The sequence below is a fragment of the Nycticebus coucang genome, chromosome 7 (genome assembly GCF_027406575.1).
Source record: "Nycticebus coucang isolate mNycCou1 chromosome 7, mNycCou1.pri, whole genome shotgun sequence".
In the NCBI taxonomy this organism is placed as follows: Eukaryota; Metazoa; Chordata; class Mammalia; order Primates; family Lorisidae; genus Nycticebus; species Nycticebus coucang.
The window spans coordinates 55,604,222-55,617,874 of NC_069786.1; the positions used below are offsets into that span (position 1 = coordinate 55,604,222).

The following is a 13,653-nucleotide window of genomic DNA, read 5'->3' on the forward strand; positions in this document are numbered from 1 at the left end:
CACACATTAAATACACAAACACTAAGGAAAGCTGATTAGCAAAAATGTAAGTTCCATGCACACATTTTGTGATATCTGACAATACAGATAGACAAAAAAGTCTTTACAAAGTCAGCATGTGGCCTGTGGGCCACAATAGACAGACCTCCCTGCGGACCTTCTGGGAGGGAAGAGCCTGAGGCCCTAACCCATTTCCTCTGGATACAAACTTGGAGGTGACCTACTGCCTGTTGTCTCTTGACACAGCTCCTGTAGAGATCCAGAAGCAAAAAAGGGACTAAGATATCCAAACAGGAATTCACCCTGAGGTGCAGGGGAGTGTGGGGTCTGGTCTGTCGGCCTCAGTGGAACACAAGGACCTAAAGCTGGTTCTGCAGAGACTGGCTCTCGTGTGGGTTGCTGCAGAAGCCATTAGCTTCTCTGCTTCTAGACAACCTGGAACATTTTCATGCTTTGGGATCCAGAGCTGAGCATGTGAGGATGAACTAGCAGAGCTGTTAACTCTGGGACCTGGCTCAGGTACCCGAGGAGTCCACAGAAGAGGCAGACCAACAAGAATGCTGTCTCAGTAATGGGTCCACATTCTGCAGGAAAGCCCGGTGGCAGTGACTGTGAACTGACCAGAGGTGCCCACATGGGCCCATCACTGTGCTTTGAAGTATCACTGACTATTCTAAACTGAGTGAACTCCTGAGATCTGGGGACAATGAAAAGGCATGGGGAGAAAGACGTTAGGAGGGATAAAATGAACTTTCTGCTAATAAAGGCAAGTGTGGTTTTGATCAGTGAATTTATACCTTGAACATGTCAAATGACTCACGTGGATTATTTAAAATGACCAGCCACGCGTCAACCCCTGTGAACCTATGGTGATCATTTGAGTTGATTTAGGCATTAAGAAAACATTAAGAAAGAATGGAAGGAGGTGGGCCAAGGAGTAAAGGAATCTGAGGCGAAGAAAACAGGAGCAGGCAGTGAGGCGGAGTTGGGCCTGCGGCACACTCTACTCACTGGGCTGACGTGCGTTCCAGTGCGTGTACCGCACCTGCTCCGACGCCCGCCCTGCTGTCTTCCACGTGTACTCTCCCGTCTCATTTTGGTCTTGAAGAGCTATCCAAAAATAACTGTCCTTCGTTTTCACCACACTACTGATCAAACTGGTAATAAAAGCCTGTTCGAACCTTAAAAAGGGAAAAAGGAAGTGGTTATATTAAGTTTTGGGGCAATAAAAAAATGTTGTTAAAACATAATGAAGTGCACAAAATGGCTGCAGAGTAAGCATTTCTCATTAATTCTTTAGAACACAGAGTAGAAACATATCTGAAGATCCTGAGCATTGCTAATAAATGCCAAATGTCAGTGCAATTCCCAGAAATACATGAGTGAGAAAAATTTAACTCTTAATTCTTTCAGGCAATAAATAGAGTCCAGGTTGGAAAGGTTGACATAGTCAGCAATACATTTCTTTTCTGTTTTTTGCAGTTTTTGGCCAGGGCTGGGTTTGAACCTGCCACCTCCGGCCTATGGGGCCAGCGCCCTACTCCTTTGAGCCACAGATGCCACCCAGCAATACATTTCTTATAGTAAGGTGTGGCCTATTTTGTAATTAGGGAAGATATCACCGCTGTGCCCTCATGTGCAGGAGTGGGCCTTGGCAGGAGAGAGAAGGAAGGATATTATGCTTTTCTGAATGAACATCTACCAGCAGAGTTCACGTGCACCCCACCACCACACCTGCCTGGGGAGAAAGAACAGGGCAGCAATTCTGGGTCTCCCAGATAAGTATGTTCGGAGGTCCAGGTAGGCCTTGGCTTATTCAAACGTGTTCAACTGCATTTTTACAGAAGATAAATTTATAAGCCTTAGAGTCAGTCCAAGGCAGTGCACCCACTAATATATGTATTTTCCCCTAAAGCTGCATGAATTAGTGTTGAGTGATTGGTGGCAGTGCTCCCTTCCCAGTCTGGATGCATCAAAAACAGAATCTAAAAAACTTGTACTTACGCTTCCACACGCACATGTGCTAAGAAAAATGTAGGTATTAAAGTTTAACTAGCACTGAACTTGGGCTAAGTTCAAGCTAAGTTTGAAACTGTTTTGAGAAAGCTCTTTTCAGACATCCAAAGTTAGGAGAAACACTTTTCAAACCATGCTAACTTCTGGCCAGACCTGTGAGTAAATGGGAAAGGAAAGGCCTGATGTCATAGAAACTTAAGGAGAAAGCAAATTAGACCTTTTCATCAAGTTTTGGATTTTTTTTTTTTTATTACCATGCATCCTTAACTTGCTGAGGGGAGCCAAAGCAATGAGAATTAAGAGTAGAGAAGTTTCAAAAGGAAAATAGGGGAGGAAAAGAGAATAGAAGGAAAAGGAGCACAATTTTTAAATGCCTTGTGGACATCATCAGCATGTCGAGTCATCTTAGGCACCCCTGGAACTTACCTTTGCAGAGCACATGGATTTTCATCACGTGTTAGTAAACATTTTGTGCAGATACTCTGTTAATGGCCTAACTAGCTTGTGTTTGAAATTAGGAAAGTTCTTTCCTAGCCATATTGCTCTGGCAGAACTTTACATAAATGCACTTCAAAAGGAAGGTATGTAAGACTAAATATTGCCTACCTGATGGTGTCACACTTCTGTTGGTTGGTGCTCTCATCACATATGATCCCCTCACGGTATCACCCCACCTAGTCCTGAAATTGTTGTGTGAGAGGCCAGCAAGATACCTCTATTTTCCGAGCTGGTGCTGCACCCAGGGGGTGTTGCTGGTTCTTCCATTAGCTTCTATTATGGCATTTATCAGACAATGCAGGGAAATGATGTTGTCTGTAAACTTGGCTTTGGGTATTATTACTCGTGGCAACATTTTCCTTTTGTTCCCTGCTGGTGGCAGATTTTTTCACTCCACCAGTATAGTATTTCATCTCCATTTATCATGCTTAAAGTAATAGGAACCTGCTTTTTAAATTGGCTACTGTACCTTTTAAGTAGCTACATGTAATACTGAATAACATTCATGCATTAAATCCTAAAACCTTCAAATCAAAACATGAGTCTAGTTTTCTTGGTTCAATCTAGAAGATGGCACTGTTAATAAAGAATTTCAGCAAACATGTCTTTCTTCTAAACCATATATTCTAAGAAAATTAAATCTGGAATCTCTTGAGTGTCTGTTTTTAGCTGGTAAAGAAATAAAAGTACGTTTTATATTCTTTACTATGCTCTATTTGTTTTCACACACTCAGAAGGTTATGAAAATTCTGGCTTAAAGTAATAGAGCAGATGACCTTTCAAAGTCTTTTCTGGCCCTGTGTTTTAGAATTATTAATAAGAGGACATTCCAGAGTTTTAAAATATCTGGGCTTTTTGCATGGTTTCACTGAGGTGGTTTAATTTGAATGTCGTTATGATTTAAGGAAGCAAAAATAATCCTGTGTGTATGTTATTGTATTATTATATGAGCCAGGATAACATGTTACCTCCAAGGAATTCAGTAAAGTAAGAGTAGTTTGTTATTTTTAAAATTAAATTTATTATCATTATTATTATTATTATTTGAGACATAGTCTCTCTCTCTCTTACCCTGGGGTTGAGTGCTATTGTGTCATCGTAGCTCACAGTAACCTCAAACTCTCAGGCTCAAGCGATCCTCTTGCCTGAGCCTCCTGAGTAGCTGGGACTACAGGTGTATGCCACAACACCTGGCTAGTTTTTCTATTTTTAGTAGAGACAATAGTCTCGCTCTTGCTCAGGCCGGTCTTGAACTCCTGAGTTTAAGCAATGTGCCAGCCTCAGCCTCCCAGTGTGCTAGGATTACAGCCATGAGGCATTATGCCTGGCCACTGTTTGTTATTTTTTTAAGAAAACAAATGATAAAATATTTAGCTTATGTGTACGTATTTAGAAAATCAAACTTTGTAAGAGAATAATTCTTAGTGTCAGAAAGAAATCAACTTCTTAAAAAAGTTAAGAAATCCAGAGTGTGTTTTCAAGTGTAAATAAGAAAAATGTATCTTGGGCTTTCAACAGTCTAACAAAAAAATCTTGCTCATGGCACTCAATAGTAAATTTTAACTAAAAAATGCAATTTAAAGATAGCAATATGTTTTTAGCATGTGTTGACAGTTTACTTATTTCAGAATAGCCATTTTGCATTTTGAAAAATGTGCGCTTTAAAAAGAGACATTTTATATTTAATCACTAATTGAAAATTACATGTCTTCATCAGTTTAGTCAGTGACATATGTAGTAAAAATCTTTTTTTTTTGAGACAGAGGCTCAAGCTGTTGCCCTGGGTAGAGTGCCATGGCATCACAGCTCACAGTAACCTCAAACTCTTGGGCTTAAGCAATTCTTTTGCCTTAGCCTCCCAAGTAGCTGGGACTACAGGTGCCCGCCACAATGCCTGGCTATTTTTTGTTGTTGTTGCAGTTGTCATTGTTGTTTTAGCTGGCCTGGGCCGGGTTGGACCCCGCCAGCCTCAGTGTATGCAGCCGGTGCCCTACGCACTGAGCCACAGGCGCCACCTAAAAAACATTTTTTTCTTGTCTGTGACCCACATACTTTTAGCAGACAACAGTACTATAATGATGGTGCTTTTATTATCTAAAGCAACTAATAGAAAAAAAGAATGAATATATCTTCACTAGAGAGTTATTTCACCTAGAAAAAATAGTATGCAAAGAACCCAGCTTTGAACGGAGTAGCTATAATTGGATTTCTCCCAATAACATGATTATTAACATTTTTGATGTTATTTTCAAATAACTGACTTTGTTGTGGAATTAGTATAAAATGATTAATTTCTTCCTCTTTCTTTTAAATAAAGGATTGAAATAGAGTATCCGTAGTTTTAAAACAGGAGATGCTCACCACGACCATCATCGTCAAAAGTTTCTGGTAGCATTCCTCAAGAATTAGAACTAAGTTTTTGGATATTGTTTCTTGCAAAAGATTGGAAAAGAAATATAGACTTGGAAAATATATTTAATATAGACACAAGAGATAAACTTGAAGAGCAAATTCGAAACAGTGGTGGTTACTTTGGGGAGGGGAGGCTGATTGGTTAAGAGGAGAAAGGGATAGCGGGGAGGGGCACTTTCATTTTTTAGTCTATATTCTTCAGGTTTACTTGAATTTGTACCAATAAGAATATTTTTATTGTATAAATTTAAAGAGAATACCTAAAATGTGTTTTTAAGAAGAAAGTTAACTGCCTTACACACACTAGAAAAAAATCCCTGTCAGAACTAATAAATAAATTCAGGAAAGTTGCAGCAATACCAAAGCAAGTTGTGTTTCTATACACTAACAATGAACAATCTGAAAAGGAAACTGAGAAAACAATTCCACTTACAATAGCAATTGAAAGAATAAGATATTTAGGAATGAACTTAACCAAGGAGGCATAAGACTTGTACACTGAAAACTGCAAAATGTTGCTGAATGAAATTAAAGAAGTCACATAAAAATGGAGAGACATCCCATGTTCATGGCTTGGAACACTTAGTATTGTTAAGGTGTCCGTAGTACCCAAGGTGATCTATACATTCAATGCACCCCTCATCAAAATCCCAGTGTTAATTTTTGCAGAAATAGAGAAATTCATCCTAAAATACTTATGGAACTTCAACGGACCCTGAATAGCCAAAGCAATTGTAAAAATGAACAAAGTTAGAGGTCTCACACTTCTTGATTTCAAAACCTACTACAATGCTACAGTAATCAGAACAGTACTGGCCTAAAGACCAAAATAAAGATGAATGTAATAGATGAGAAAGCCTAGAAATAAACCCTCATATAGATTTCAAATGATTTCTGACAAGGGTGTCAAGACTATTTAATAGAGGAAGAACAGTCTTTTCCACAAATGGTGTAGAGAAAACTGGGCGTCCACCTGCAAAACAATGAAGTTGGATCCTTATCTTCTACTATGTACCAAAATGAAGTCAGAGTGGATGAAAGACCCAAACATAACAGTGAGAACTATAAAACTCTTAGAAGAAAACATAGGGGAAAAGCTTCATGACATTGGATTTGGCAATGACTTCTTGGATGTGATACCAAAAGTATAGGCAACAAAATAAGAAATAGGTAAATTGAACTTAACTAAAATGGAAAACATTTATGCATCAAAGGATACTGTTAACAGAGGGAAGAGTCCACCCACAAAATGGGAGAAAATGTTTTCAAATCATATATCAGATAAGAGATTAATATCCAGAATATATAAAGAATTGGTATAACGAAACAACAGAAAAAACCAAACACCTCATTTAAAAAATGGGCAAAGGTCTTGCATAGACATTTCTCCAAAGAAGGCATACAAATAGTCAATGAGCATAAAAAAAGATGCTCAACGTGCCTAGTTATTAGGAAAATGCAAATCAAGACCACATGAGATACTATTTCACACCCAGTAGGATAACTATGATCAAAACAAAACAAGATGAAACAACCAGAAAACAGCAAGCATTGGCCAGGATGTGGAGAGATTAGAACTCTTGTGCACTGCTGGTGGGAATGCAAAATGGTGCAGCCACTATGGAAAATGATATTGTGGTTTCTCGAAAATTAAAAATTGAGTTAACATATGATCCACCAATTTCACTTTTGGGTATATACCCCAAGGAATTGCAAGCAGAGACTCAAAAGATATTTGTATATTCATGTTCACAGCAGCACTTTTTTTTTTTTTTTTTTTGCAGCTTTTGGCCATGGCTGGGTTTGAACCCACCACCTGTGGCATATGGGGCCAGTGCCCTACTCCTTGAGCCACAGGGGCCACCCTCACAGCAGCATTATTTATAATATCCAAATGGTGGAAGAACCCAAATATCCATTACTGGATGAATGGATAAACAGAATGTGGTGTATACATACAATGGAATATTAATTAGCCTTAAAGAGGAAGGAAATTCCGACATACATTACCACATGATGACCCTTGTGGACATTATACTGAGTGAAATAAGCCAGATACAGAAAAGCAAATACTGCATAATTACACCTAGATGAGGTATCTAGAGCAGTGAAACTCACAGAAACAGCAAAGAGAATGGAGGCTGCCAGGGGCAAGGGGGAGGGGAGAGGGAAGCTATTGTTTAATAGGTACAGAGGCTCAGTTTGGGAAAATGAAAAATGTTCTGGAGATGAATGGCAGTGGTGGGTGAACCACAAGGTGAATGCACTTAATGCCACTGAATATACACTGAACAATGGCTGAAACAGTAAACTTTGTTTATGTAGATGTTATGCTCTTTTCCCACAATTAAAAAAAAGTGTACTGCAAATGTGTCTTGGGAGATATGGCAGTTGTGGGAAAAGGGCAGAGCTTCAAAAATGCTTGAAAACAACACACATTTGAACCTAGGAGAAAATGAGATACTGCAGAATTTCTTCTTACTTTTGGTAAAATTCACAAAACTGAATGTCATTTGGATTATTTTGTACCAAATATTCCATGATTCAAGATTTAGATATATGGGCATTAGACAAGTATCCATTGTAATTCTGGAATCTGAATTATACAGTCATGCTTTGTCTGGAAACAAAGTGGTCAGACCTGGAAAAGTTTTATAATCATTGGCAACCAAGGGAAAGTTTGTTATTTGACAGTATGGATCTGTTTTTCTTCCCTTCTCTATTCCACAGAGGGTTAAAAGTCCTAGACCAGGAGCAGTTGCCCGATAACAAAAGAAATAAGTAATTTGCAGCAGGTGGTTCTAATCGTGCCCATCAAACCTGTCACTCCATTGTGCAGAAGAGTAGAAAATCAATTAGCTGCTACAGACTTGGGTATTGAAGAGTGACAGAAGTGTCTTACCTCAAACAGGAAATCAGCAATTAGGGAAAATGATTACCAAGGCAGTGAGTGGACCCTCCTGGATCTGAGGGGACATGTTTTCTACTGCCCAACCTTCTCAGACAAAAAATGCTTTTGGAGGATATTCCAATATGGGTTGTCAACTCAAAGAGCAGGACGGTGTAGACCCTTGTTTCTTTTCTGTTGGGGTCTGAATGCTGAGAAATTAAGAGCATGGGGCACTTCCCCTCCTCAGCTTGCAAACCCCATGTTGGAGTCACTGCTTGGGGTATGTAGTATACATTAGATAAGTTAACTGACTTGGAAAGGTGCCGCACTCCTGCTCCTGAGTAGTCCTGTAGGATGTGGTCTGTGCCCAGGGAGCACGGGCAACCTAGGCCATATTTCTGCGTAGAGTTGGACCTGTCATGAGTGTTGGCTACTAAATACAGTTTACAAAATATAAAAACAATTCACAACATACTCCTGTATTCAGTTTTGGGGGAAATGAAACAGATTTTTGTCCAGATGCGTTCCATCATTTGTGTGAGGTCCCTAAGAGATTCGTAGAATAGGAAATATTTGTTCTAAGAGATTTCTGCCTTAGTTTGGGTCATTTTGGTGCTAAGAACTATCTATAATGTTACTTTAAGTTTGTCCATTTATTATATTATTGTACCTTCTTCCCTTACTTCATGTATCTACATTCTATCTCTTCCACTTCCGGGCTGCAAAAGGCACTGGACAACTCTACCATCCCTTCTATTCCTTTTGTATAGCCCGTCAATGTTTAGTGTGATGCCTCTCACAACATCAGTATTCCAGAAATAATTTCCTACTAAACTCTTGGCTATTAATTTTTTGTGTGGTCAGGTAATATGAAAAGTTATTAACACAGGGCCAAGGTAGGTGGCAGGCACTCAAAAAATATTAAATAAAAAAAAAAAAGAAAAGAAATAATAAGACATAAAAAAAACCCAGATCAAACAACTAGACTTATTTTCTCAGTGAAAAACATAATTAAATTATAATTAACAAAAGGGCATAGCTTCATTGGTCAGGCTCCTGTCAAGTCCAATGTTGACTCACTGATGGGGAGAATTCCAACCCATGGTGCTCTTCAAACTTTTTGGGTGGGTTAGCAAGTTAATAAAGGCTTCCTTCTGCCTGATAGCTACACCTGGGAAGGAGAAAGGTAGGACCAAAAAACCCTGAGATACATCAAAGATAATTCTATATCCCAAAGGGAGGGTCTCCTGGGCATAAAATGTTTCATTAGGTGATTTAGTCTGTCAAATGCCATCAGTGTCTTTCTCTCTGTGTGTGCACACGCAGGTGCATTTCTGTGTGCGGTCTGGAGGGAAGGTAATGGGAAGGAATACAGGAGAATTAGCGGATAAGTGGAGGAAGGCTTTGAATGCTAACTCCCAATATGACAAGAGCAGGAAAGCATATAAGAATTCCTCTACAAATTAGGCATACATATGAAGGGTCTCTGGATGAAACCATAACACCAGCTGTCCCATTTTCTGGTATTCCATGGACATTTTTAAAGGCAGTGGCCCAGGCAAAAAAGCAAGTCCCTTGCTCTGCAGGTGTAGTTTCTGTGGAGCCACAGAACAGTTCCATCCTGTTTCTGTCTTCAGTAGGGAGGAAGTGGCCTCCCAGCCCTCACGGTCCTCCTGGCATGAGGTCACCTTTGCCGTTGGTACTTTTATATCCTACAAGTACTACACATCTGTAGCATGCTGCAAATTGTATGGGACGCAAGAAAGGGCACAGGCTCTGGGTCAGCATCAGTTAGACGTGTATGCACAGAGAAGTCTTGATCTAAACAAAAGTGACCTAAGAAGTAATAGTGAAGCATTTGAACATCCTCCACATTTTATTTAGAGTTCCTATTCTGTTTGAAAAGAAAGAAAAACCACATAACTCACACCCATTATATTTAAAAAATACTTAATTTTTAAATAACATTTTTTTTCATTACAAGCAGTTAGAAGCTAAACCTCAAAAACAACCAAATATATCAGCAAAGCTAATTACTAAACCTTTATGGAGAGTAAAAGTTGCCTTAGATTTTACTATTTGCTAGTCAGTAATCAATTTAGAAATAACACTAGAATTTAAATTCATCTCAATAAATAATTTAAATAATTTAATACTACTCCAATATACAGCATGCTTTAGATTTTGACAAGTTATAGTTGTAGCAACATTTTTAGCATTCCAAGAGTCCTCGCATCAGAGCATACTCATGTTTCTGTCAGCAAATTTTTATTTACCTGTTTGCAACGGTGACAAGTGCAGGAGGACAGTAGTAACCAGTGGAAGCGTGGTCGAAGCTTCGAAGAACTGTGTCAATTTTGTAACAGAATCCACCATGTCTCTCCCATCCCTTAAAAAAAGAGAAGGGAAATTAAAGACATAATCTGATTTCATTAAATACCAAGGGATCCTTTTTACACACACTCACATATTTTCCACTTACATAACGTCCTTCTGTGACTCACTGCAAACTCCTTGAATGTTGGTCTTGATATATTTGTATTTATTCTACCCTGATAATGCCATTAGCTATAGCCGCTTCTATATTTAATTAATTATCTTAAAGCCGAAAAATGTTTATTAAATGAAAACCCAAAACATCAAAAGCAAATAAAGGGGTCCTCAATCAAGATTGATATTCTTTCTCTCTTCCCCCACTGGCCCATACAGAGGGTAAAAATGAAGAATGTCATGACTGAAGTCAGCATGCATGAGTTTGAATGCCCTGGTTCTACCTTATTTGTGACCTTGTGGGGTCTCTTAGTTTTCTCACCTATAAAATTGTGATAATAATAGTATCCCTGGTACTGTTTTAAGAACCAAAGGGAGACAGTGCTGACAGAGATCTTCAAACTGATATGGCGGCTCACTATGAGCAAAGAGGACATGTGTACAATATTTGTATCTAGATTACATTATAGATTTTTTCAATTTTCTTGAAAATGTTAAAACCTAAAAATTTTAAATTAGTTATTTCATGTTATCCCATTGGGATTCACCGAGGTTGGGGACTTAGGTTAAGTCACAAGCTAGTGGATCAGTTGGGCCTGGAAACCAACTCTGTTGGAACCCAGGATGATCTTCATTGGATCATGCTACTTTCAAACAGAAAATGGCATATTTACATATGTATGCATGGGTATAAAGATTATTCCTAAATTAACTAGCTGGCCTTTTAGAGGAAGAATTGCTTTCTTCCTCTAAATTGCTTGCTGCTTTGGTACTCAGATAAAAATGACAAGCGTGTGGCTTTGTGGCTTAGCCCTGGGAGCAAAGAAGGGCTTTAAAGCCATATAGTACAGAAGGCACACATTCATTAGTCTCCTGTATTTCAACTGAGTTATTTTAGCTCTTTTTTCCCCAATATTATAAAATCATATCACTTATATCTATTTTTACTTATTCACCAGTTTTAAAATACTCTTCATTTTATGCCATGCCGATACTTGCCAGCTTTTGATCAGACATAAAATGACTTCTAATATAGTTCTTGAAAAAGGTCTTGGTCTTGCAGTAAATTGAAGAAAACCTTAATTTAGAAATCAGCTTTTTTAGTTCAAAACCTATCAGGAAATGAGGCATGGATCCCTGGAGCTGCCGCAGCCGCTGTCTAGGACCTGCTCTGAACTCCCAGCTTTCCGTTCTGCTCCCAGCCCTCTCTGTGCCTCTGACAGCTCCACACAGCTCTTCCCTGGATCACCGGGGGATGGGGCAGGGAGGTTAGACTGCTTTTGTGCTTGGAGGGATAGGAGGAGGGAGGCTGACAATCTGACCTTTCTGACAATGTATTTCTTTTTCATGACTAGTTTTTAGATTATAAGCTGCTTCACAAAACAAAGAAATCTCAGAACTCAACAGGCTTAAGAAAAGGGAGGGGAAAAAAAGATATGTCATAGAATAACTAAAAAAACAGACACCTTTACTACAAGCCTTTGTCCACACAATAAAAGGGGGTAAGAAAATTGATTATATCAATTAACCCTTTGTGTTCTACATGTAATTTCATTTTTATATGAAAAATGATGATGATTATACTGTAACAATTGCTCATACAGTCTGATTTCAAAGAAGTGACTCATAAGGAAGAAATAAATCACTTTTTTTGCTTTGAAATTATCCAGACTATTACCACAAGTTGATTTTATCAGTGCAGACTGTTTAGAGAACTAGGTAGAAGCAACTGTCTAAAAGAAAGAGACACTTCAAAGCCATAGTCACAAACTGATAGGAATTTCCCCATAAAGCGGGAGAATTGGCTTTGAATTCAGACTCTTTAAATACTGGTAATGCTGGCTGGAGAAGGGAAGCAGCAGACAAAAATTTGGGTAGAACATCAATTCTGTTTATCTTGTGAAAGAAGTTAATTGTCCTGTCAACAAAAACAGAACATGTTGAGTTCCCCTGAAAGCCACGATAAGACCAGTTTCCCCCCAATATTTCTGATTAAATAGAGAAAAGTCAGTGATCAGCTGTACGTAATTCAGAAATTATAATCATTAGGTAAAATGGCAACATGTCAGCTATGGCACGTGGATTATCTAACTTGAGTGTGAAGAGTGGTTCACATGTCCACACGTTGATTAATGAATAAAATGCAATTTCTGGAGAGAGGGTGGGGGGGGGACATAAAAAAATCAGATTCAAAGAGAAAATAATTAGAATTGCATAAAAATCAGTTCTGGGAAAATTTTTAGGTTCATATAGCACGAGAGAGAAAGAGAGAGGGAAAGGGAGAAAAAAAAAGAGAGGAAGGGAGAGAGAGAGAGAGAGAGGGGACATGTGTGCATGCGAGTACATGTGCCTAGGACACTGATAGGTAGATTGCAGACTCCATGCAACTTTACGGCAGGATATTGAACATATTTTTAAAAATTTAAAACATAATTTTCCACCTTTTAATTTTAAAGCATCAAGTATTTTTTATTACTTAAAATATCTAAGATGGTTTTTTACTTAAAATACGAAATTAAAGATTTTTATTATCCCCTTTTTGAATCATAAATATACCGCACACATGCACTTCTCTCCATCATTGTGTTCTACTCAAATACTCAAGTCTAAGAAAGGTGAAAGGAGGCAAGATCCTGGGTGCAGAAGTTCCCTCTGATTCAAAAGAGTACAGTAACTTTGATAGCCCACTTCAAAACTAGGAAAACCAGGTATGAGACTGGGCAGCACAGGACAGTCATTGTAGAGATGATGTATCAGGATTACTTAGTTTTCTATCTCAAAAAAAAAAAGTAGTCTTAGGTCAAAGAAAAAAGCAAGACTGTTCTAGGGAATAAAAAAGGAATAGGGAAGGGCGGTGCCTGTGGCTCAAAGGGGTAGGGCGCCGGCCCCATATGCCAGAGGTGGTGGGTTCAGCCCCAGCCCCAGCCAAAAACCTAAAAAAAAAAAGGAACAGGGAAGGAAATAAGGGAGAGAGACTTTAAATTGATGGCATTTATATTTTCCCAGTTCTGAAGTCCCTGGACCTAAATCACAATGTTTAACAGCACTTACCTCTTGACATCCTGTTTCAGCATCAGAAGGGACCTGGCCTGCTTTTTCACAAATGTAAAAAAGTGTTTCTTCACAGTTTTTAACTTTCCAGCGTCCCTCCTTAGGGGAAAAATGTTACAAGAATTCACTCTGTGCTGATGATAAAGGACAATACCAAATATTATGAACATAAATATGATTAGTATCAGGTGTTTCTGCCTGGGGTAATATTCCAGGCAGGACCCCGCCTTGTCACAGACAGGGCTGAGGCTCTCTCCATGGTGGGAGGTCTCTCTCTCCCGGGCTTGAGTTTCAAG

At 38.8% G+C, this 13,653-nt stretch overlaps 1 protein-coding gene across 2 annotated transcripts in view; it reads right to left on the minus strand.

Annotated features, from left to right (window-relative positions):
* PLA2R1 (phospholipase A2 receptor 1) overlaps positions 1-13,653 on the minus strand; it is a 134,605-nt gene that overhangs the window by 66,880 nt on the left and 54,072 nt on the right. For both annotated transcript variants that reach the window (XM_053597839.1, XM_053597838.1), the window contains exons 9-11: positions 13,358-13,456; positions 10,093-10,205; positions 1,012-1,181 (exon numbers count right to left, since the gene is read on the minus strand). In XM_053597839.1, the coding sequence (XP_053453814.1) occupies positions 1,012-1,181; positions 10,093-10,205; positions 13,358-13,456 (382 nt within the window). The remainder of the gene's footprint in view (positions 1-1,011; positions 1,182-10,092; positions 10,206-13,357; positions 13,457-13,653) is intronic.